The following is a 25,854-nucleotide window of genomic DNA, read 5'->3' on the forward strand; positions in this document are numbered from 1 at the left end:
AGAAAAGGCCAGTATGCCAGGAGACAGACGGGTTTACCCCGGATAGATCGACCGGTCCGTAGACCTGACTTGGCAGTCCCTTGGATGCTGACACAATATGTGGATGCCATGTAAACCTTTCCTGTGCTAGTCTACAAGTGTTGCGCTATCATATGGGCAGCTTAATTATCCATATATACTTTAAGCTAAACATCTGTAAAGATTTCCTATCTTTTCATTCAAAATCTTTCTCTCGAGCCACCAGTTCTGGTTATAGACTGCACATAGGCTACACGGACCCATAGAGATGTATTATTGATGAACGTGCAATCATTGGAAAACAAACTGGACGATCTACGATTAAGACTATCCTACCAACAGGGACATTAACTGTATTATCTTATATTTCACCGAGACGTGGCTGAACAACAACATGGATAATATAGAGCTGGCTAGCTTCTCCGTACATTAACATGACAGAGCAGCTACGTCTGGTAAGACGAGAGGCGTGTGTGTGTGTCTATTTGGCGATAACTGCTGGTGCGCAATGTCAAATATTAAAGAAGTCACGAGGCATTGCTCGCCTGGGGTAAAAGACCTCATGTTAAGTTGTGTACCACACTATCTACCAAGAGAGTTCTCATCTATATTATCCGTAGCCGTCGATTTACTAACACAAACCGATGATGGCAATAAGACTGCATCGAGCTGTATCAGGCCATAAGCAAACTTCTCCAGAAGAAGTGACCCTAGTGGCCGGACTTTCATGCAGGCAAACTTAAATATATTGTCATAGATTCCAGCCACCCAAGTCATAGACGGTTCTCCCTGCTACCACACCGCAATTGGTACCGGAGCGCCAAGTCTAGGACCAAAAAGCTCCTACACAGTTTCTACCACTAAGCCAAGACTGCTGAACAATTAATCAAATGGCCACCTGGACTATTCATATTGATACCCCCCCACCCACCCACACCCACCTTTGTTTCTACACTGCTGCTACTCTGTGTTTATTATCTATGCATAGTCACTTTACCCCTACCTACATGTACAAATTACCTCGGCCAACCTGTACCCCCGCACATTGACAAACTTGAATATATTACATTTGTTTTGATGGTAGCTCATACGACAGCCATGAGTGTAGCAAAGCGAGACGATTTCCTCAGTGGGTCTCTATACTCCTTAACTGCTCTGCCTATGAGAACAGAACAGGATCTCACAGCCAGTCAATATCTCTGACATTAATTGGTTTGATTTGAGCCCTGGGAAAGGGAGTGAAGGGGACAGAACACAGGAGCCCCCAATGAATTTAAAGAGGACTGTAGCACTGATTTGACACTTGAACTGTAATTACACTATATACACAAAAGTATGTGGACACCCCATCAAATGAGTGGATTTGACTGTTTCAGCCACACCCATTGCTGACCGGTGTATAAAATTGAGCACACAGCCATGCAATCGCCATAGACAAGTATTGGCAGTAGAATGGCCTTACTGAAGAGCTCAGTGACTTTCAACGTGGCACTGTCATAGGATGCCACCTTTCTAACAAGTCAGTTCGTCAAATTTCTTCCCCCTCGAGAGCTGCCCCAGTCTACTGTAAATGCAGTTATTGTGAAGTGGAAACATCTAGGAGCAACACCGGCTCAGCCGCAAAGTGGTAGGCCACACAAGCATCACAGAACGGGACCGGCGAGTGTTGAAGCGCGTAGTGGGTCAAAATCATCTGTCCTCGGTTGCAACACTCACTACCAAGTTCCAAACTGCCCCTGGAACCAACGTCAGCACAATAACTGTTTGTCTCACCATGCGCAATGCCAAACGTCAGCAGGAGTGGTGTAAAGATCGCCTCCTTTGGACTCTGGTGCAGTGGAAACGCATTCTCTGGAGTGATGAATCACGCTTCACCCTCTGGCAGTCTGACAGACAAATCTGGGTTTGGCGGATGCCAGGGGGAGGCTACCTGCCTAAATGCACAGTGCCAACTGTAAAGTATGGTGAAGGAGGAATAATGGTATGGGGCTGTTTTTCATGGTTCGTGCGAGGACCCTTAGTTCCAGTGAAGGGAAATCTTAACGCTACAGCATACATCCCAGACGATTCTGTGCTTCCAACTTTGCGGCAACAGAATGGGGAAGGCCCTTTGTCATGCTGAAACAGAAATGTCCTCGTGCACAAAGCGAGGTCCATAAATAAATGTTTTGTTGAGATCGGTGTAGAAGAACTTGACTGGCGTGCACAGAGCCCTGACCTCAACCCAATCCAAAACCTGGCTACGAGCCAGGCCTAATTGTCCAACATCAGTGCCCAACCTCACTAATGCTCTTGTGGCTGAATGGAAGCAAGTCTCCGCAGCAACGTTCCAACATCTAGTGGAAAGCCTTCCCAGAAGAGTGGAGGCTGTTATAGCAGCAAAGAGGGGGGACCAACTCTATATTAATGGCCAGGATTTTAGAATGAGATGTTTGACAAACAGATGTCCACATACTTTTGGTCATGTAGTGTATTTTGACAGAGAGAGAGAGAGAGAGAAAGGGAAAGAGAATGTGTGTGTTTGCCTCCATGCTCTAAGTTTGTAAATCAATTTCCAGGTAAGGAGTATGAAAGTCATGTCAGTAAATGTGAAAACACATTCTTCTTCTCCAGTGTCCTGACTTCAGAAGGCCCAGGGATATATCTGCAGATTGGGTGACCGGCAACATTTACTGGACAGACCACTCCAGGATGCATTGGTTCAGCTACTACAACGCCCACTGGAGGAGGCTCAGATATTCCATCAACGTGGGCCAGCTGGGAGGGACAAACTGCTCTCGTCTCATCACAGACATCGCCGGGGAGCCTTACTCTATCACTGTTAACCCGGCTCGAGGGTAAGGTTAATCCTTACATTAATTACATGTTAGTCATTTAGCAGATGTTCTTAGCAATTGACAATTAGTGCAATCAACTAAAGTTGCTAGGTAAAACAAGCACATATCAGATTTGCCCATTTTTGGACTATATTTTCTCTTTGGGCAGATACACAACAAATTATGTCTGGCCCTCTGCCCTGTCCTTATTACCTGCTATAATTACCTATTCTTCCTTTACTTACTTCCTGTACTTCCCATAGGATGATGTACTGGACAGTGGTAGGAGACCACTCCCTCATCGAGGAGGCTGCCATGGATGGGTCTATGAGGAGAATCTTAGTGGAGAAGAACCTCAGGAGACCCAGTGGTAGGTGCTCTCGAACTCCTGGTCCTGTGAAATATAACAATACCTTCAGGAAGCACCCACACGCAGGATGTATGGAGCGGTGTACTTGTCTGTTCATTTTCTACATATCATATCTATTCTCATCAATATCCTGTTTCTTTTAGTGTCGAGTGATACATTTTGATAGAAAGCACCACTTGTCAGAAGGAAAGTTGGGCTGCACTTTACAACGGCTCACATAGAGCGACTAGTATGTTTTAAATCTTCACAGGACTTGCCATCGATTATTTCAACCAGCGTCTGTACTGGGCTGATACAGAGTTGTCTGTGATTGGGAGCGTTCGATTCGATGGATCGGACTCTGTGCTGGTGGTGAGCAGTACACATGGTGAGCAAAGCACTGACTAACACAGAAGACATGCATGTCCTTAACCCTTTACACTCGTTGAAATGTGCCTATGTGGATGGGGCTGAATGTAAATGTTTCCTAACGGAAGAAATATGGAGAGCATATGCGTAACCGTGGTAGCAATTAAAAGGGAACAGTTTGGGGATTATGGGGAAATGATTAGACTAATGGTGATGACACAACAGTTCACCTAACACAAGACTGAATCAATTACCCTGTTGAATTTATGTGCATTTTACATTTTTGTTGATAACTAAATCTGAAAATGCTCTGGATATGTTCAGTAACGTCATAAGAATATTGGTAGAAAATCTGGGGGTAGGTGCAACATAAGACAAAAAAAGGACGGGTTTGAATGAGAGGTCTTACTTGTGTTTCCAAGTGGTCACACACCTCTCCAAAGTGTGCACAGATCCTAAGTAGTTTCAATGAAGTCAAATAACGCCTTCAACTATAAGGTACTTTTTCTGAGCTCTGCTAGCTGTGCCGTTGAGGAATTAGAGCAAGCACACTTGTAGTTGTTTTGTTGGGAACACAGCCCTGCATCCCCACCTTTACACAATGACTGTTGTTTGCTCAATCCAAAAAATGGTCCTTTTTATAAATGATAATCTGAGTCAGTTGGGCATGGCTGGTTGAAAGCTTGTTCTATCGCCAACATGACTAGCTAAATCATAAAATACGACCGTGCAGTGTTAGGCTTTCTCCAAGGCAATTCAGTGATGCAGGTCATTCATTTTGGCGCGCATAGAATGGAGTCATGAGTGCATTGAGATGCGTGTGCCGCTGCAAATTCGCCTCACAATGCAACAAACACAGGCTCAATCAATTCAGGACAACCCAGGGTATGATGACATGTCATCTTGTAACTCTAACGTAGTGATCCTAAACGTTGACACTGTATACTACATGAGTTTTATGATATGGAAATGTGGAGCTCGCATTTGGACTCGCGGGTGTTTGGCATCAAAGCAGTATTTTAATCATCCTCAACATCTCGTCTTTCAAACTACATTGAGTCATCTTAACTCATGGCGTTTGCCTCGCTCAGACAGCCAAGAATGTGCTAAAGCTAGCGAGAGGGATGGGGTGAAATATCACGTGTGGTGCTCAAGTTTCAGAGTGGCTGTCAGTCAGCCCCCATACAGAGCTCTGATGTCATGTACTGTATAGCATGTTACTGTACAGCCTGTATAGCATGTTACTGTACAGCCTGTATAGCATGTTACTGTACAGCCTGTATAGTATGTTATTGTTACTGTACAGCCACTTCTTTCCAATGTAGGCATCCAAATCTGCCATTTTCAACCCTTATACAGGTATGAGAGGAAAGGCTGCATCTTCTTTAGTTGTCCATTCCCTCAAGTTGTTGTCATTCTTATCAAATTCTTATCAAATCCCTTCAAGGGTGGAGGGTAGAGCAATAGAACATTTAGCTAAATATGGTTTTATATTATTTGGAATTCAGATGAATTATTGAAGGACCCATTTTCTCCCGTACTAGTCTACTGTTACTGTTGTTACCACTTGTTCTGTCCCAAGGTCTTTCGCAGCCTGTAAGGATTGACATCTTTGAGGACTATATCTATGGGATCGGGATGAGGAATGATGTCTTCCGGGTCCATAAGTATGGAAAACAGCCAATGGAACGGCTCCATCTGGGGGTAGAGAGACCCTCCATTATCTTGGTCCTCCATCGATTCAAACAGCAAGACGGTAGGCTTTATCAATCACTTTCTCTTTCCCTATTTTCTGTCTCTCTCACTCTCACTCTCACTCTGTCTGTTTGTGTCTGTCTGTCTGTCTGTCTGTCTGTCTGTCTGTCTGTCTGTCTGTCTGTCTGTCTGTCGTCGTCTGTCTGTCTTCTGCGTCTGTCTGTTCTGTCTGTCTGTCTGGTCTGTCTGTCCTGTCATGGCTGTCTGTCTGTCTGTCTGTCTGTCTGTCTGTCTGTCTGTCTGTCTGTCTGTCTGTCTGTCTGTCTGTCTGTCTGTCTGTCTGTCTGTCTGTCTGTCTGTCTGTCTGTCTGTCTGTCTGTCTGTCTGTCTGTCTGTCTGTCTGTCTGTCTGTCTGTCTGTCTGTCTGTCTGTCTGTCTGTCTGTCTGTCTGTCTGTCTGTCTGTCTGTCTGTCTGTCTGTCTGTCTGTCTGTCTGTCTGTCTGTCTGTCTGTCTGTCTGTCTGTCTGTCTGTCTGTCTGTCTGTCTGTCTGTCTGTCTGTCTGTCTGTCTGTCTGTCTGTCTGTCTGTCTGTCTGTCTGTCTGTCTGTCTGTCTGTCTGTCTGTCTGTCTGTCTGTCTGTCTGTCTGTCTGTCTGTCTGTCTGTCTGTCTGTCTGTCTGTCTGTCTGTCTGTCTGTCTGTCTGTCTGTCTGTCTGTCTGTCTGTCTGTCTGTCTGTCTGTCTGTCTGTCTGTCTGTCTGTCTGTCTGTCTGTCTGTCTGTCTGTCTGTCTGTCTGTCTGTCTGTCTGTCTGTCTGTCTGTCTGTCTGTCTGTCTGTCTGTCTGTCTGTCTGTCTGTCTGTCTGTCTGTCTGTCTGTCTGTCTGTCTGTCTGTCTGTCTGTCTGTCTGTCTGTCTGTCTGTCTGTCTGTCTGTCTGTCTGTCTGTCTGTCTGTCTGTCTGTCTGTCTGTCTGTCTGTCTGTCTGTCTGTCTGTCTGTCTGTCTGTCTGTCTGTCTGTCTGTCTGTCTGTCTGTCTGTCTGTCTGTCTGTCTGTCTGTCTGTCTGTCTGTCTGTCTGTCTGTCTGTCTGTCTGTCTGTCTGTCTGTCTGTCTGTCTGTCTGTCTGTCTGTCTGTCTGTCTGTCTGTCTGTCTGTCTGTCTGTCTGTCTGTCTGTCTGTCTGTCTGTCTGTCTGTCTGTCTGTCTGTCGGTCTGTCGTCTGTCTGTCTGTCTGTCATGTCTGTCTGTCGGTCTGTCTGTCGGTCTGTCAGTCTGTCTGTCTGTCTGTCTGTCTGTCTGTCTGGCTGTCGGTCTGTCTGTCTGTCTGTCTGTCTGTCTGTCTGTCTGTCTGTCTGTCCTGTTCCTCTGTCCTGTCTGTCTGTCCTGTCTGTCTGTCTGTCGATCTGTCTGTCCTGTTCTGTCTGTCTGTTCTGTCTGTCTGTCTGTCTGGTCTGTCTGTCTGTCTGTCCTGTCTGTCTGTCTGTCTGTCTGTCTGTCTGTCTGTCCTGGCTGTCTGTCTGTCTGTCTGTTGTCTGTCTGTCCTGTCTGTCTGTCTGTTCTGTCTGTCTGCTGTCTGTCTGTCTGTCTGTCTCTGTCTGTCTGTGTCTCTCGCTCTCTCTCTCTCTCTTTTTGTCTCTCTCTTTTTGTCTCTCTCTCTCTCTCTCTCTCTCTCCTCTCTCTCTCTCTCCTCTCTCTCTCTCTCTCTCAATATCTCTGGCTCCCTCTCCCTTTCCTCTCCTATTCCCTCTCTCCAATGACTGCTGGCAGTTGTTTGTTTACTGTCGTCTGGTTCTGCGGGTGTTCAGTGAGAGTTGAATGACAATGTGGTCATCTGCTTGGTGGGAACCGTACTGCATGCCTCTGTATGACACTCCTAAGGGCCAGTTGAAGCCCTCCCCGATGCATCATTATCCCTAGCTCCAGCCCAGAGGATCACACTGTTATTCTCTCTCAGTTAAACACAATAAAAAAGGATCTCATGTTTGACTTTGAAAAGCTTGAGCCTTTCATAAGCACAGAATATGATTTTCTCTTAGTGTGTGTCATCTTGATATTCATTATTTTGTTGTCTGTGTTACATAGTGTATTGTGTGCTGTCTGTGCATTTCACACCTACTGCAACCAGCCAGGTCCCCACAAACAACACAGTGGTGCGGAGCACAGTCGTCTATGTGCTACACTCCACAAACTCACACATCCTGCTTTCTAACCTTTATCCCATTGGACGTGTCAGTGTCCAATCCGTGTCTAAGGATGGACTGTGATTTCCTGTGTCTGCTCAACCCTGCCGGAGCCAGCTGTTTCTGTCCTGAGGGGACCACGCTAGTAAACAGGACTTGCAGGGACACCAACACATCAGGTACATTAAGACACCAATGTGTTCGGTATAATACGCCTTCCTGTCAACCAGCTAGCTATGCAATGAGAAGGGACACTAACATCCCAGAACAGTAGACTGCAGGGACACTAACATCTCAATACAGTAGGCTGCAGGGACACTAACATCTCAGTACAGTAGGCTGCAGGGACACTAACATCTCAATACAGTAGGCTGCAGGGACACTAACATCTCAGTACAGTAGACTGCAGGGACACTAACATCTCAGTACAGTAGGCTGCAGGGACACTAACATCTCAGTACAGTAGACTGCAGGGACACTAACATCTCAGTACAGTAGGCTGCAGGGACACTAACTGGTCACCCTGCAATACTTTCATTTGATCCACCTCCAACTGAGACTGGATCTTTCATATATATCTTTCCTATGCTGAGTAAATTGGAGTGAAAGTGAAGGTACCATGCAAGCAGTCCTGCATAGAACAGTCAGTACAGCCCATTTGAGTTCCAGCCTTTTAGAAAGGTGGATTAATCTACTCGTTAGATATTAATGGGAGCAGGTCAAGGTTGCCATGGTTTTAATCTTAACACGTGGGCCTACATCATTTGCTTTCAGGAGAAATGTGTCACCCTGCCTGCGAGAACGGAGGGCGATGCATCACCAACGAGAAGGGGGAGCTGCGATGTTACTGCTGGCCAAATTTCTCAGGGGAGCGCTGTGAAGTCGACCACTGTAAAGACTACTGTCAGAACGGGGGCACATGCTCAGGCTCTTCCATAGGTAAGCCTCTTCTGCTGTGTGTGTGTGTGTGTGTGTGTGTGTGTGTGTGTGTGTGTGTGTGTGTGTGTGTGTGTGTGTGTGTGTGTGTGTGTGTGTGTGTGTGTGTGTGTGTGTGTGTGTGTGTGTGTGTTTGTGCTCCCTGCTCTTCCACTGGGACCTCCAGGACAGGAGAGGGCGCTCATCCATCCGTGACTATGGGAAATGAGCGTTGGGACCTGGTTGGGACCAAGGCCCCTGTCCTGTCAGCCAATGAGATCCTTCCCACAGATGCCAGTTCTGCTGTGACAACTTCTGGCTTCATGATTGATAATCTGCTTCTAAATAACTATCGCTCTGCGTCACATGTGTCAAACGTATTCCATGGAGGGCAGAGTGTCTGCAGGTTCACTCCTCTGCTGTACTAGATGGATCAATTAAGGTCACTGATTAGTAAGGAACTCCCCACACCTGGTTGTCTAGATCTTAATTGGACACCAATCTAATGGAAATAACTCAAACCAGCAGACACCCCATGGAATGAGTTTGAATCTCCTGCTTTGTGTAGTTGTTGATGGCACCTTAGTGAGCATTTGTGCCAGTGCTTCCCAGTGTCAGGGAGCCATACGAAAGTGCAGTTAAAACCCCTTCGTTTGACTACCCCTGAGAGATGTAAGCTATAGTTGTATCTGAAAATACAGTATGTATGGCCCCACTTTGGTATTGCATTAGCGAAGACGTCAGTACCACCATGAATATGCACGGCACGCTTCACGTCTGGCATTGCTATCTATTTTTGAACAGTTGTTAAAACACATTTAAAGTCCCCAAAGTCCAGGTTCCGTTACAGTAAATGCATAGCAAGGTTTTTTTTCTCTCTCTTCAGAATAAATAATTGAGAGTGGAGATATAAATAAATGTCATGGATCAAGCTTCTCTCTTTTCTTTCTCTTCCAATGACATTTTTGGGAGGAAATGAGGTGGTCAAATATTTAGGCGTGAAAGAACAGTTCAATGTTAGTGTTGGCATGGCGACATCAGTGACAACTTATCTCTTAGCTGACAGATGGAACATCAGGGGGAAGAACTTCAGACACACACAGTAAGTTTCTATTCATCCCAGTCAGGAGCGGGCAGCAGATTGTTGTGTTTCAGATGTAAAGCTCTCCAAGTGGTCATAGGACCAGTGTGAAACCAGTTAAAATCCTTCCAGTGCAAATAGACATGGCTGTTTAGAAAACATTGGACCTTGGGGGTCTCTTTGTGGACATCACCTTGGATTGGTTTTGAATCTCTCATATGAAATGTGAGAGAAATCACATCTGCCTTGTGTTTGCTTGCTTTTCCATTATGACGTTGGACAGAGGACATGCTTGTAATTATATTTATATCAGCTACAGAATTTGGAGCCAATTTCAATAGATTGTCAAATAAATCAAACTACAACCCCCCCCTCTCTCTCTTCCTCCCTCCTCCTCATTCTCTCTCCTCTCTTATTTCTCCCTCCCTCCCTCCCTCCCTCCCTCCCTCCCTCCCTCCCTCCCTCCCTCCCTCCCTACCTCCCTCCCTACCTCCATCTATGTCTCTCTCTCTCTCTCTCTCTCTCTCTCTCTCTCTCTCTCTCTCTCTCTCTCTCTCAAAATCTCTTAGGGAGGCCTACATGTCGTTGTGCTGTGGGGTTCACAGGGCCGGTCTGTGAGAGGAAGGTGTGTGACAACTACTGTCTGAATGGGGGCACCTGTGACGTCAGCAGGGGGAACCAGCCAGTGTGTCGCTGTATGGCCGAGTACACTGGAGAGCGTTGTCTCCACCGTGAGTCAGATACACACACACACACACACACACACACTAAGATTGGCCTGTTTTAGGACAAGCAATCAATCCATATTACGTGTTGCATTCAGTCTCACTTCAAAAGCTGCTTGTTTGCAATGGCTCAATATCAAGGGCTGAACAAATAGATTTTGCACTGATTGATATAGTGGAAGGCCAGGAACGTAACACGTGAAATAAATAAGCTTGTTTACCTCCACCTTGGTTCCAGATATCTGCCATCACTACTGTACCAATTCGAAGGCTTGTACTCTGTCGAGCAAGAGCCACGTGGAGTGTGTGTGTTCAACCAGATATGAGGGAGTGAAGTGTGAAGTGGACAGATGTCTCCAGTGTCGAGGGGCACCGTGTATTGTCAACCCGGAGACAGACAACGTGTCCTGCAAGTGAGTATCATCTGAGTAGAATAGGTCACACTTGATTTGGATAGTCCAGACAGTATGACCATCTGTATAGATAAGCAACTGCTTGCTAAGGTTAGGGTTAGAACAGCGGTTAGAGTAAGGATTAGTTTGGGGTTAGAACAGGGGTTAGAGTAAGGATTAGTTTGGGGTTAGAACAGGGGTTAGAGTAAGGATTAGTTTGGGGTTAGAACAGGGGTTAGAGTAAGGATTAGTTTAGGGTTAGAACAGGGGTTAGAGTAAGGATTCGTTTGGGGTTAGAACAGGGGTTAGAGTAAGGATTAGTTTGTGGTTAGAACAGGGGTTAGAGTAAGGATTAGTTTGGGGTTAGAACAGGGGTTAGAGTAAGGATTAGTTTGGGGTTAGAACAGGGGTTAGAGTAAGGATTAGTTTGGGGTTAGAACAGGGGTTAGAGTAAGGATTAGTTTGGGGTTAGAACAGGGGTTAGAGTAAGGATTAGTTTGGGGTTAGAACAGGGGTTAGAGTAAGGATTAGTTTGGGGTTAGAACAGGGGTTAGAGTAAGGATTAGTTTAGGGTTAGATCAGGGGTTAGAGTAAGGATTAGTTTAGGGTTAGAACAGGGGTTAGAGTAAGGATTAGTTTGGGGTTAGAACAGGGGTTAGAGTAAGGATTAGTTTGGGGTTAGAACAGGGGTTAGAGTAAGGATTAGTTTGGGGTTAGAACAGGGGTTAGAGTAAGGATTAGTTTAGGGTTAGATCAGGGGTTAGAGTAAGGATTAGTTTAGGGTTAGAGTAAGGATTAGTTTAGGGTTAGAACAGGGGTTAGAGGAAGGATTAGTTTGGGGTTAGAACAGGAGTTAGGGTAAGGATTAGTTTAGGGTTAGAACAGGGGTTAGAGTAAGGATTAGTTTAGGGTTAGAACAGGGGTTAGAGTAAGGATTAGTTTGGGGTTAGAGTAAGGATTAGTTTAGGGTTAGAGTAAGGATTAGTTTAGGGTTAGAACAGGGGTTAGAGTAAGGATTAGTTTAGGGTTAGAACAGGGGTTAGAGTAAGGATTTGTTTAGGGTTAGAACAGGGGTTAGAGGAAGGATTAGTTTAGGGTTAGAACAGGGGTTAGAGGAAGGATTAGTTTAGGGTTAGAACAGGGGTTAGAGTAAGGATTAGTTTAGGGTTAGAACAGGGGTTAGAGTAAGGATTAGTTTAGGGTTAGAACAGGGATTAGAGTAGGGATTAGTTTAGGGTTAGATCAGGGGTTAGAGTAAGGATTAGTTTAGGGTTAGAGTAAGGATTAGTTTAGGGTTAGAACATGGGTTAGGATAAGGATTAGTTTAGGGTTAGAACAGGGGTTAGGGTAAGGATTAGTTTAGGGTTAGAACAGGGGTTAGAGTAAGGATTAGTTTAGGGTTAGAACAGGGGTTAGAGTAAGGATTAGTTTAGGGTTAGAACAAGGGTTAGAGTAAGGATTAGTGTAGGGTTAGAACAGGGGTTAGAGTAAGGATTAGTTTAGGGTTAGAACAGGGGTTAGAGGAAGGATTCGTTTAGGGTTAGAACAGGGGTTAGAGTAAGGATTAGTTTAGGGTTAGAACAGGGGTTAGAGTAAGGATTAGTTTAGGGTTAGATCAGGGGTTAGAGTAAGGATTAGTTTAGGGTTAGAGTAAGGATTAGTTTAGGGTTAGAACATGGGTTAGGATAAGGATTAGTTTAGGGTTAGAACAGGGGTTAGGGTAAGGATTAGTTTAGGGTTAGAACAGGGGTTAGAGTACGGATTAGTTTAGGGTTAGAGTAAGGATTAGTTTAGGGTTAGAACAGGGGTTAGAGGAAGGATTAGTTTAGGGTTAGATCAGGGGTTAGAGTAAGGATTAGTTTAGGGTTAGAGTAAGGATTAGTTTAGGGTTAGAACATGGGTTAGGATAAGGATTAGTTTAGGGTTAGAACAGGGGTTAGGGTAAGGATTAGTTTAGGGTTAGAACAGGGGTTAGAGTACGGATTAGTTTAGGGTTAGAGTAAGGATTAGTTTAGGGTTAGAACAGGGGTTAGAGGAAGGATTAGTTTAGGGTTAGATCAGGGGTTAGAGTAAGGATTAGTTTAGGGTTAGAGTAAGGATTAGTTTAGGGTTAGAACATGGGTTAGGATAAGGATTAGTTTAGGGTTAGAACAGGGGTTAGTGTAAGGATTAGTTTAGGGTTAGAACAGGGGTTAGGGTAAGGTAGTTTAGGGTTAGAACAGGGGTTAGAGTAAGGATTAGTTTAGGGTTAGAACAGGGGTTAGAGTAAGGATTAGTTTAGGGTTAGAACAGAGGTTAGGGATTTGATATTTAGTTGAAATGTTACTGATACTCTAGCGATATCTAAATAAAGTGATGATACCGAATAGAATTACTAGAATGGAACATTTGACTGACACCCATCACAGAACATTCACTTGAAAGGAATATCCGTTCTAGTAATTATATTTCTGTGGATGCTGCCACATGTCAGCATTCTCCTGTCTCCATGGTTCAGGCCTTGCGTCATTAGAAAAATGCGCAAGGTTTTATTCATGCGTTATAAATGTGCTTTGCAACACTTTATGAAGTCATTGCCATATTCCTTTCCTGTCCTTACAGCTGCAGTAATGGCAGAGTGGCAGCCACCTGTCAACTGTGTGATGGATACTGTTACAACGGAGGAACCTGTCACCAAGACCCTGAGACCAGCCTGCCGTTCTGCCAGTAAGTCAGCACAATTGTTTTTGTATTTCTATTGATGATATTTCTTTCAACTGAGTAGGTTGTCATCGTCAGTTGTCATCATCAACTAGTGGCAAAAGATCAGAATTGGGCTGCCTGTGTAAACGCAGCCATTGTGTTTTGTCTTCATTCTGCTTTCAGTTGTATCACACACACACAGCACTGATGCAGTACAATTAGTGGTATTGAAAGTGGTTGTGTGGTTTTGCTGTGCGAGACAGAGCGAGTACTGTAGTAGAGACGGGATTAGACCCAGGATACTAAAATGGGAACGTAGTAGAAGACAATGAGGTCTCACCCAGAGGTGGCTTATTTCCACGTTTTTTCCAAGAGAAAAGGGTTTCAGTTTTCCTTTCTCTCTTGCAAATTGTATGATCTCCTACATTCAAGTACACAGAGGCTTTTGGTTGTGTTTGTTTCTAGGGCTGGCATCACTCGCAAGAGGCTTTTGGTTGTGTTTGTTTCTAGGGCTGGCATCACTCACAAGAGGCTTTTGGTTGTGTTTGTTTCTAGGGCTGGCATCACTCACAAGAGGCTTTTGCTTGTGTTTGTTTCTAGGCCTGGCATCACTCACAAGAGGCTTTTGGTTGTGTTTGTTTCTAGGGCTGGCATCACTCACAAGAGGCTTTTGGTTGTGTTTGTTTCTAGGCCTGGCATCACTCACAAAAGGCTTTTGGTTGTGTTTGTTTCTAGGCCTGGCATCACTCACAAAAGGCTTTTGGTTGTGTTTGTTTCTAGGGCTGGCATCACTCACAAGAGGCTTTTGGTTGTGTTTGTTTCTAGGGCTGGCATCACTCACAAGAGGCTTTTGGTTGTGTTTGTTTCTAGGGCTGGCATCACTCACAAGAGGCTTTTGGTTGTGTTTGTTTCTAGGGCTGGCATCACTCACAAGAGGCTTTTGGTTGTGTTTGTTTCTAGGCCTGGCATCACTCACAAGAGGCTTTTGGTTGTGTTTGTTTCTAGGCCTGGCATCACTCACAGGAGGCTTTTGGTTGTGTTTGTTTCTAGGCCTGGCATCACTCACAGGAGGCTTTTGGTTGTGTTTGTTTCTAGGCCTGGCATCACTCACAAGAGGCTTTTGGTTGTGTTTGTTTCTAGGGCTTGCATCACTCACAAGAGGCTTTTGGTTGTGTTTGTTTCTAGGGCTGGCATCACTCACAAGAGGCTTTTGGTTGTGTTTGTTTCTAGGGCTGGCATCACTCACAAGAGGCTTTTGGTTGTGTTTGTTTCTAGGGCTGGCATCACTCACAAGAGGCTTTTGGTTGTGTTTGTTTCTAGGGCTGGCATCACTCACAAGAGGCTTTTGGTTGTGTTTGTTTCTAGGGCTGGCATCACTCACAAGAGGCTTTTGCTTGTGTTTGTTTCTAGGCCTGGCATCACTCACAAGAGGCTTTTGGTTGTGTTTGTTTCTAGGGCTGGCATCACTCACAAGAGGCTTTTGGTTGTGTTTGTTTCTAGGCCTGGCATCACTCACAAAAGGCTTTTGGTTGTGTTTGTTTCTAGGCCTGGCATCACTCACAAAAGGCTTTTGGTTGTGTTTGTTTCTAGGGCTGGCATCACTCACAAGAGGCTTTTGGTTGTGTTTGTTTCTAGGCCTGGCATCACTCACAAGAGGCTTTTGGTTGTGTTTGTTTCTAGGGCTGGCATCACTCACAAGAGGCTTTTGGTTGTGTTTGTTTCTAGGGCTGGCATCACTCACAAGAGGCTTTTGGTTGTGTTTGTTTCTAGGCCTGGCATCACTCACAAGAGGCTTTTGGTTGTGTTTGTTTCTAGGCCTGGCATCACTCACAGGAGGCTTTTGGTTGTGTTTGTTTCTAGGCCTGGCATCACTCACAGGAGGCTTTTGGTTGTGTTTGTTTCTAGGCCTGGCATCACTCACAAGAGGCTTTTGGTTGTGTTTGTTTCTAGGGCTTGCATCACTCACAAGAGGCTTTTGGTTGTGTTTGTTTCTAGGGCTGGCATCACTCACAAGAGGCTTTTGGTTGTGTTTGTTTCTAGGGCTGGCATCACTCACAAGAGGCTTTTGGTTGTGTTTGTTTCTAGGGCTGGCATCACTCACAAGAGGCTTTTGGTTGTGTTTGTTTCTAGGGCTGGCATCACTCACAAGAGGCTTTTGGTTGTGTTTGTTTCTAGGGCTGGCATCACTCACAGGAGGCTTTTGGTTGTGTTTGTTTCTAGGGCTGGCATCACTCACAAGAGGCTTTTCAAAGTTGATCAATCCTTAGTTGCGTCATCCATTTTTTTTTTACTTTTGGAATTAATCATATTCAGTATTATAAAGTCTGTATAGCCAAATGAATAATATATACCCATTGATTCAAGAGGACCACAATGGAAATAAGTCCCAGAATTTATTGTGCGTTATCCTCGATGATTTTATTCATGTGCATGTATGGCTTTTTCAAGGTTTTTTTGTGCTTGTTTTGTAAAATGGTCGAATTAATAAACTCAACTCAACCTAAAGATTCTTGAATAATATAACGTATAAATGCCTCATGAGCTTAGTTCAACTGTCCTACCCCATCAGAACCCAAAATGTAATCTTATTTTACTCCAAATGCTTGTAAACAATGTAAATGTAAACAAACACTGTGTATCCTTAAAACATTGTTAAACTATAATTGGGATATCATGGACGGCCAGCCCGTGCATCCGTAGCTCTGTCTATCAATTTGAGAGTGGTTACATTGCTCCAGGCCCACCCCTCAGCCTATTACCAAACCAGAGGTGGGGTGCAGCTTTGTTATTGTTTCAATTAAGGATTCTAGCTTTAAACAGTATAACACCGCCTCCAATACTACAGCTTTGAATGATCGGTTTCCCTTTTGGGAAATTAAAAAAAAATATATAATAATAATGTGTGTCCTTGTTTAGTTCGTTTTTTTGCTTTTATCTTTGTCATCCAATTGCTTGTTGTATTGGGTTGGTGGTGGAGAAAGACAACACGAGGGCTTTACACTACCGGTCAAATATTTTAGAACACCTACTCATTCAAGGGTTTTTTCTTCATTTGGACTATTTTCTACATTGTAGAATAATAGTGAAGACATCAAAACTCTGAAATAACACATATGGAGTCGTGTAGTAACCAAACAAAGTTTTAAATAAATCAAAGTATATTTGAGATTCTTCAAATAGCCACCCTTTGCATTGATGACAGCTTTGCACACTCTTGACATTCTCTCAACCAGCTTCATGAGGAATGCTTTTCCAACCGTCTTGAAGGAGTTCCCACATATGCTGAGCACATGTTGGCTGCTTTTCCTTCACTCTGTGATCTGATTCATACCAAACCATTTCAATTGGGTTGAGGGCGGGTGATTGTGGAGGCCAGGTCACTCCATCACTCTCCTTCTTGGTCAAATAGCCCTTACACAGCCTGGAGGTCTGTTGGGTCATTGTCCTGTTGAAAAACAAATGATATTCCCACTAAGCCCTTCAAGATGGGATGGCGAATCGCTGCAGAATGCTGTGGTACCTTGAATTCTAAATAAATCACAGACAGTGTCACCAGCAAAGCACCCCAACACCATCACACCTCCTCCTCCATGCTTTACGGTGGGAAATACACATGCGGAGATCATCCGTTTACCTACACCGCGTCTCACAAAGATATGGCTGGTAGAACCAAAAATGTCAAATTTGGACTCATCAGACCAAAGGACAAATTTCCACCTGTCTAATGTAGATTGCTCGTGTTTCTTGGCCCAAGAAAGTCTCTTCTTATTGGTGTCCTTTAGTAGTGGTTTCTTTGCAGCAATTAGAGCATGAAGGCCTGATTCACTCAGTCTCCTCTGAACAGTTGATGTTGAGATGTTTTTGTTACTTGAACTATGTGAAGCATTTATTTGGGCTGCAATTTCTGAGACTGGTAACTCTATTGAACTTATCCTCTGCAGCAGAGGAAACTCTTCATTTCCTGTGGTGGTCCTCGTGAGAGCCAGTTCCATCATAGCGCTTGATGTTTTTTGAGACTGCACTTGAAGAAACTTTCAAAGTTCTTGAAATGTTCCGTATTGACTGACCTTCATGTCTTAAAGTAATGATGGACTGTAATTTCTCTTTGCTTATTTGATCCGTTCTTGCCATAATATGGACTTGGTTCTTCTGTATACCCCCTTACCTTGTCAAAACACAACTGATTGGCTCAAACGCATTAAGAAGGAAAGAAATACCACAAATTAACTTTTATCAAGGCACACCTGTTAAGTGAAATGTGTCACGAATCCCGTTTCCTGAGTCTGAGATTTGCCAGTGTTCTGTCCTGGAGTGTTTTTTCCGGCGTCCTGGAACGCACCCTGTCTGGTTGCCGGGCAATGTAGCCAGTTGGGAGTTCTGATTACCCGCACCTGTATCCCATCAGCTATCTGCACACCTGGTCCTGATCATCATCTCTCCTCTTCATAAGCCCGGACCTGACAACCATTCCCTGCCGGATCGTTAGCCATGAACAGTATGTTGTGCCATAGTATCAGCCTCAAGTTGGATAGAATTTGTTTTGTTGTTTTGTACGTCTTGCTTGCCTTAAACTTACCTCCGTTTGTTCTGTCTTCAGTTACTCACCCGGATCATTTACCCCATTCCCGCCTGGTCGTCGGAGGATTCCGCTTCCCCATTGGATCCACCTATTTACTCCCATCAACTCACCACCGCTGCCCGCTACGCCACCTGGATATATCTACCCATTCACATTCACTTGTAAATAAATACTCACCTTCTTCCTACTCTCCTTGTCCTGGTCTGCTTCTGGGTTAAATTTTGAAGAAACGTGACAAATGTATTCCAGGTGACTACCTCATTAAGCTGGTTGAGAGAATACCAAGAGTGTGCAAAGCTGTCATCAAGGCAAAGTGTGGCTATTTGAAGTGTAAAATATATTGATATATAAAATATTTTTGGGGGGTTATTACATGATTCCATATGTGTTATTTGATAGTTTTGATGAATTCACTATTATTCTACAATGTAGAAATTAGTAAAAAAATAAGGAAAAACCCTTGAACGAGTAGGTGTTCTAAAACATTTGACCGGTAGTGTGAGTCATTCTATAGATCTCAAACAACAATTTTGGGCTATTCCTGCAGTTGAACCTATTTTGCTCCCACTTGGCGTGACATTAGATGGATTGCTTGCCATAATGCTTTGCTTTCTCACCTGAACACGCACACATCCTATGGAAACACTAGGATGAAATAGGGCCTAGCTCCATCTGTTCGATTTCATACTCCGTATCCTCCAATGGCCCGAGCTGGTGGTCTGTGAGAATGTGTTGTGCTCTACCTTCTTTTTCTATGTGTCCAAAATGGCACCCTATTCCATATGTGGGCCCTGGTCAAAAGGAGTGCATTATATAAAGAATAGGGTGCCATTTCAGATGCAGACTTTGTCTCTGTGTTCCTCAATATATGATTCGTTCATGTGGCGATCATTTCTCTGTGCTGCAGCTGCACGCCTGGGTTCTTGAACCAGCGCTGTGACCAGCGGGCCAATCCATGTGATAACTACTGTCAGAATAAAGGGATTTGCACGTTAACCGCCTTAAACAAACCCCAGTGCAAGTAGGTCTGACTTTTACCCCTCCTCTCTTCCCTGGCTCCCGTCCCCTCCTTCCTCCTCTCCTCATCTCCTTCCCTCCTCCTCTCCTGCCATTTCCGAGACCAGCCCTCACTCTCTCACTATCCAGCAGCGTCCACCCTGTACATCACTCCCCGACTCAGAATCTCACCAGTACCTCTGTTTCTGTCTGTTGTTTAACATATTGTACAATAGAACCCCTTACAACACATGTTCCTCGTTCCCTCATTCACAGCACAGACACGCCTTACGTTTCTCTCTCTCTCAACGCATGCAGTGAAAACAGGACAATAACGAAGTCTCTAAGTGATCGAGAACAACTTTCTGCAGCGAAGCATATTCCCAAGCAACCAATGGTGTGATTTATATAGGTCAGCTACAAGCTGTCATGCCCTTCAGGACTATGATTCATGTGGTACCTGCAGTGAGCCACAGTCCCTCTAATGAAAGTTTGATTAAATACTGCTTACAGTCTATTTAATATGAGCTAATATCATTTCATCATCATGCGGTCCCCCTTGTCAGATTACATATAGCGTAATTGCATGTCTTACTCTCCTCTGGGCAAGGGAGGGGAATGAGAAAAGTAGTAATGGATCATTGTCTCTGGATTACATCCAAACTTTTATGGGTCCCATATGGCACCCTATTCCTTACATAGTGCGCCACTTTTTCCTATGGTCCCTGGTGAAAAGTAGTGCAAAATCAAGGGAAAAGGGTCCCATTTGGGATGCAGACTTCGTGTGAGATTATGCTTATTTTCTTTAACTCGATGAGGGAATGAATTATGCATGCATGTTCCCTGAGACTTTACCAAATGAGGAGATGAAATTAAGAGATGTGTGTGCGTGTCACAGGAGACTGCTGAGGGGAGGGCGGCTCATAATAAGGGCCGGAACGGCACACCTGGAAACCATGTGTTTGATGTATTTGATACAGTCATTACCACGAGCCCGTCCTCCTTAATTAAGACGGCTATAGTGTGTGTACACCATAGCCTTCTTGTTAAAGAGATTTGGTTTGACCAACAGACAGCTATTCATACTCATTGCGACTTTTCTAGGTGTCCAGCTGATTGGTCAGGTACACAGTGTGAGAGACCTGCCCCCAAGAACAGTCTGTCTGGCAACATCAGCGGGGGTGAGTAGTTATTGGAAAGAGTTGTGAAGAGACTCTCTCTCTCTCGCTTGTTTGCACCTTTACTCTCTCTCACAAACATACAGATGTAAGATCTTAATTTGATCACTATTTTGTTGCTTAGAATGTGCAAACTTGTGGTGTATTTGAGTTTAAAAAGGCTTCTAAAGTTTGATGTCCACTACGGAAAATGTATAAACCCCTACAAAAATGTCCATTAATTATAATCCAGGTGATAATTCATATTTCCTGTTGCTGCAGGATTATGTTCCTGTTGTAGCAAACTGGCTCAAATTAAGATCCTGCATCTGTACAGACACACACACATTCACACACACAAATATAGACACAAAATCCTACAAGAGAAATACAGTCTATTTTCACTTCTAAAAGTGCTATTGTCTGGATTTGGAGACCTTTTCAGACTCTTTGAACCACCCTACCCTCCCAGAGATTGGTATTTCATCTTGGTCTGCAGTCTGAAATTTCACTGTCGACTTGCTCTCAAGGCTTAACTGTGCAGACTGAGCCTTTTACCTCCATAGACAGACTTTAACTTTAGCAGAGCCATAGAAATGCAGTCCCCATATGTGGAAGCTTTTTGGATGTTCACATATTGTATTGTTTCACTACAGAGAAGAGGGAAGTGTGTTACGTATTGCACATGTTTAACTCTAAAAGTTTGATCTGTGTGTTTACAGGAAGCATGGCCATCATTGTCCCACTGGTTCTGCTGGTGATTCTCATCACTACCATGGCTTTTGGTGTTTTCATATGCAAGAGGAAGCAAAGGTATGTATTTACTTCTATGTAGACAGATTCCAAAAGATGCCCAGTCACTTCATACTACATACAGTGCCTTCGGAAAGTATTCAGACCCTTTGACATTTTCCACGTTTTGTTAGGTTACAGCCTTAAATTGATTAAGTCGTTTTTTTCCCCTCATCAATTTACACACAATACCCAATAATGATGAAGCAAAAACAGGTTTTTAGAAGTGTTTGCTAATTCATTTTTAAAAAAAATGTAAAACTGAAATATCACATTTCTTTAAGTATTCAGACCCTTTCCTCAGAACATTGTTGAAGCACCTTTGGCAGCGATTAAAGCCTCAAGTCTTCTTTGGTATGACGCTACAAGCTTGGAACACTTTGGGAGTATTTTTGGGAGTGTTCCTGCACAGCTATTTTCAGGTCTCTCCAGCGTTGTTCGATCAGGTTATAGTCCGGACTCTGGCTGGGCTACACAGGGACATTCAGAGACTTGTCCCGAAGCCTCTCCTGTGTTGTCTTGGCTGTGTGCTTAGGGTCGTTGTCCTGTTGGAAGGTGAACCTTCACCTCTGTCTGAGGTCCTGAGCGCTCTGGAGCAGGTTATCATCAAGGATCTCTCTGTACTTTGCTACGTTCATCTTTGCCTCGATCCTGACTAGTCTCCCAGTCCCTGCTGCTGAAAAACATCCCCACAGCATGATGCTGCCACCACCACGTTTCATTGTAGGGAGGGTGCCAGGTTTCCTCCACACGTGGCATTCAGGCCAAAGAGTTCAATCTTTGTTTCATCAGACCAGAGAATCTTGTTTCTCATGGTCTGAGAGTCTTTAGGTGCCTTTTGACAAACTCCAAGTGGGCTGTCATGTGCCTTTTACTGAGGATTGGCTCCCGTCTGGCCACTCTACCATAAAGGCCTGATTGGTGGATTGCTGCAGAGATGGTTGACCTTCTGGAAGGTTCTCCCATCTCCACAGAGGTACTCTGGAGCTCTGTCAGAGTGACCATCGGGTTCTTGGTCACCTCCCTGACCAAGGCCCTTCTCCCCCGATTGCTCAGTTTGGCCGGGTGGCCAGCTCTAGGAAGAGTCTTGGTGGTTCTTCCATTTAAGAATGATGGAGGCCACTGTGTTCTTGGAGACCTTCAATGCTGCAGAAATGTTTTGTTACCCTTCCCCAGATCTGTGCCTCGACACAATCCTGTCTCGGAGATCTACGGACAATTTCTACGACCTCATGGCTTGGCTATTGCTCTGACATGCACTGTCAACTGTGGGACCTTATATAGACGGTTGTGTGCCTTTCCAAATCATGTCCAATCAGTTGAATATTACCATAGGTGGACTCCAATCAAGTTGTAGAAACATCTCAAGGATGATCAATGGAAACAGGATGCACCTGCCCTCAATTTCGTGTCTCATAGCAAAGGGTCTGAATACTTAGGTAAATAAGGTATTTTAGTTTTTTACCAACTTGTTTTCACTTTGTCATTGTGGGTTATTGTGTGTAGATTTCTGAGGATTTTTATTTATTGAATACATTGTGGAATAAGACTAACGTAACAAAATGCAGAAAAAGTCAAGAGGTCTGAATACTTTCCGAAGGCACTGTACATGTTCTGTTGTGTGATTAATGGTCATGCGCATCGTAGTAAGCAGTCATGACGGTTTATAATGCTCTCCTAACCTCCATCAATGTTATGATTTACAGGGGGAAAATAGTCCAGCGGCAGCCCATGGTGAATGGTGGGCTAAACGTAGTAAGCAGTCATGAAGGTTTATAATGCTCTCCTAACCTCCATCAATGTTATGATTTACAGGGGGAAAATAGTCCAGCGGCAGCCCATGGTGAATGGTGGGCTAAACGTAGTAAGCAGTCATGAAGGTTTATAATGCTCTCCTAACCTCCATCAATGTTATGATTTACAGGGGGAAAATAGTCCAGCGGCAGCCCATGGTGAATGGTGGGCTAAATGTAGTAAGCAGTCATGAAGGTTTATAATGCTCTCCTAACCTCCATCAATGTTATGATTTACAAGGGGAAAATAGTCCAGCGGCAGCCCATGGTAAATGGTGGGCTAAACGTAGTAAGCAGTCATGACGGTTTATAATGCTCTCCTAACCGCCATCAATGTTATGATTTACAGGGGGAAAATAGTCCAGCGGCAGCCCACGGTGAATGGTGGGCTAAACGTAGTAAGCAGTCATGAAGGTTTATAATGCTCTCCTAACCTCCATCAATGTTATCATTTACAGGGGGAAAATAGTCCAGCGGCAGCCCATGGTGAATGGTGGGCTAAACGTAGTAAGCAGTCATGAAGGTTTATAATGCTCTCCTAACCTCCATCAATGTTATGATTTACAGGGGGAAAATAGTCCAGCGGCAGCCCATGGTGAATGGTGGGCTAAATGTAGTAAGCAGTCATGAAGGTTTATAATGCTCTCCTAACCTCCATCAATGTTATGATTTACAAGGGGAAAATAGTCCAGCGGCAGCCCATGGTAAATGGTGGGCTAAACGTAGTAAGCAGTCATGAAGGTTTATAATGCTCTCCTAACCGCCATCAATGTTATGATTTACAGGGGGAAAATAGTCCAGCGGCAGCCCACGGTGAATGGTGGGCTAAACGTAGTAAGCAGTCATGAAGGTTTATAATGCTCTCCTAACCTCCATCAATGTTATCATTTACAGGGGGAAAATAGTCCAGCGGCAGCCCATGGTGAATGGTGGGCTAAACGTAGAGATCGGTAACCCCTCGTACAACATGTATGAGGTGGACCACGACAATCACTCTGATGCTGGGAAACACCTTCAGCCAAGCTTCACCCTGGACCCACACAAGGTCTGGAAACGCTTACTCCTGTATCCTCTCTTTTCCCTGAGTTTCTAACAAGGGCTACGCAATACCCACACTAGCATGCTACATAGAACGCATGCCCAATACATTGATTCAGTGTTGTGCCCGTGTGGATATTGGCATGTAGCCAATAGGCAAAGATTTATTGTATTCTATTCTGGAAGGTTAAACTGTAATGGTTGTGTTGGTGTGTGATGTTAATGTGGTCATTATGTGTTGTAGGGTTGGTGTGTTGGTGTGTGACGTTAATGTGGTCATTATGTGTTGTAGGGTTGGTGTGTTGGTGTGAGGTCTAGTCACCTGCACACTCTGTCAGTTCACCCTGACAGAGTACATCATCTCCCTAAGGAGATCCTTCCTGGACAGGTAAACTCCTTGTGAATTCACTGTCCTCTCTGGGAGAGATGCTGTATAAAAGCCTACTGTATATTGATACAAAGCCAAGGCCATTGGGTTCCTAGTAGGGTTTATGAGACAATCCAGGATCTCATGTTGTATTCATGAAAGCTACGGTAAAGGCTTCCTCCAGAATGTGTGTAATATGTGTTATAATTAAGCAATATGGGGTGTGGGGTGTGGTACTGTATGTAGACTGTATACCACAAACCCCTGAGGTGCCTTATTGCTGTTATAAACTGATTACCAACGGGATTAGTGCAGTAATAATACATGTTTTGTCATACCCGTGGTATATGGTCTGGTATACCACTGCTGTCAGACAATCAGCATTCAGGGCTCGAACCACCCAGTTTTATAATTGAAAGAAACCATCTGCTGGTGTTCCACATGGCTAGAGCTTGTCTACAGTCACCTGGTGGGATGTCAGCGACAGTGTCCTTGTCTTGCCTTGTTAAGCAACAATAGGCTCTGGACTTACTGCAAAACACTTTATTCACATTAACACTGTCAATTGTTGTTTATACCCATATAGGCTGGGCATCTGAAAGATACGAGATACTTTAATAAATAATGAATCTAATTGAAATCATGCTGCTGGCCTATGAAATGGTTATTAGCTCATCCGGGCCATGTTTAGTGTTAAAAGTAATACTCTCCTTGGGTTTTTGTGCTTTTTTTCCCCCCAGGCCATGAACTACTCCAACCCAGTATACGCTAAGTTATACCTTGATCAGGGACAGAACTGTCGGAAGCCCGTCATCAATATTGAAGAGAGAAGAGAGCCACTCCCAAAGAAACTGGAGGCAACTATACGAGAGACAGTTGCATAGCCTTTTGCAGTACGCTATTGGGATAATATTTTATATGAGCTGTATAAAATGTACAAAATGAAAAGAAGGATTTTTTACATGTCCATATCACACTAGAATGTTCTGTTTTCATGTTATGTCCGAGGCATCATCAGGCAACACTGCGATGTGTATCTTTTGCATTTGCACTGAAAACGACTTTCCCTTCAACACTTTCCTTCACAGAAAGTAGTACCTGCTATGATGCTTTGAGCTCGCAACTGTTACCAGCTGATCACTAATCAATTGCTAATCAATGTGTCGCAAGGATAGGACAACAAAAACAAAGTGACTATGGTGTCACAGCCTACATTCATGTATACCGTATTTACCTTCTCAAATGGCGATGAAAAGATGTAACAGACGTTTTATAAGTTTATATATGATTTACATATGTCCAGTTTGGCTTGTATTTTCTGACAAGATATTACGCGTCGTACTTTTATACAAAACTGTACAGTGCATCGCTATGTAATAAATGGGGGGTTTCTTGACCTTTCAAGTACACGACTGCTCATCTATATACATATATTGTGTTGCTGTTTTTATATAAAAATGTATTGTTGTATGCCTCTGGTTCCCCAATTTGATTGCAAACCTTTTGCTCAGACTTAAAAAACATTGCAACTGGGTAAACATGTCTGGGCCCAGTTTCCCGAAAGCGTCTTCAGGCTAAGTTCATCGTTAGAACAGTAGCATCTGAGCCCAGGACTGTTCCTTTACCTGCTGATTGTCTTTGGGGGTGGTAATTGTTGGGTCAGTAGGGGGCACTGTATGTCCCCTAAGTTGTTTTGCGTCACTGCATTCTTGCAAATGTCATATCTTTCTCAGTTAAGCCACAGCACCAAAACCAGGGATCGGTTGTACATTATCACATTTTGGGATATGTTTCCATGACCAGATATCTTCAAAAGCAACGGAGAAAAGTAAATGACTTAAACGATATGATCACTCATGAGATTGTGTGGGGCACTACTATTCAATGTACTGTATCCTTGTGCTCAGAATGATT

The 25,854-nt window shown here is 44.1% G+C and overlaps 1 protein-coding gene across 1 annotated transcript in view; it reads left to right on the forward strand.

The window, feature by feature from the left end:
* LOC109890441 (low-density lipoprotein receptor-related protein 1B) overlaps nt 1–25,349 on the forward strand; it is a 160,703-nt gene extending 135,354 nt beyond the window's left edge. The window contains exons 76-89 of the mRNA XM_031792245.1: nt 2,632–2,855; nt 3,098–3,204; nt 3,455–3,571; nt 5,135–5,308; nt 7,477–7,602; nt 8,198–8,362; nt 9,989–10,150; nt 10,383–10,557; nt 13,138–13,242; nt 19,898–19,974; nt 20,673–20,763; nt 23,430–23,580; nt 23,866–23,961; nt 24,681–25,349. Coding sequence (XP_031648105.1) covers nt 2,632–2,855; nt 3,098–3,204; nt 3,455–3,571; nt 5,135–5,308; nt 7,477–7,602; nt 8,198–8,362; nt 9,989–10,150; nt 10,383–10,557; nt 13,138–13,242; nt 19,898–19,974; nt 20,673–20,763; nt 23,430–23,580; nt 23,866–23,961; nt 24,681–24,824 — 1,914 coding nt within the window. The 3' untranslated portion in view covers nt 24,825–25,349. The remainder of the gene's footprint in view (nt 1–2,631; nt 2,856–3,097; nt 3,205–3,454; nt 3,572–5,134; nt 5,309–7,476; nt 7,603–8,197; nt 8,363–9,988; nt 10,151–10,382; nt 10,558–13,137; nt 13,243–19,897; nt 19,975–20,672; nt 20,764–23,429; nt 23,581–23,865; nt 23,962–24,680) is intronic.
* Nucleotides 25,350–25,854: the final 505 nt, after the last annotated feature.

The sequence above is a fragment of the Oncorhynchus kisutch genome, linkage group LG16 (assembly GCF_002021735.2).
Source record: "Oncorhynchus kisutch isolate 150728-3 linkage group LG16, Okis_V2, whole genome shotgun sequence".
In the NCBI taxonomy this organism is placed as follows: domain Eukaryota; kingdom Metazoa; phylum Chordata; class Actinopteri; order Salmoniformes; family Salmonidae; genus Oncorhynchus; species Oncorhynchus kisutch.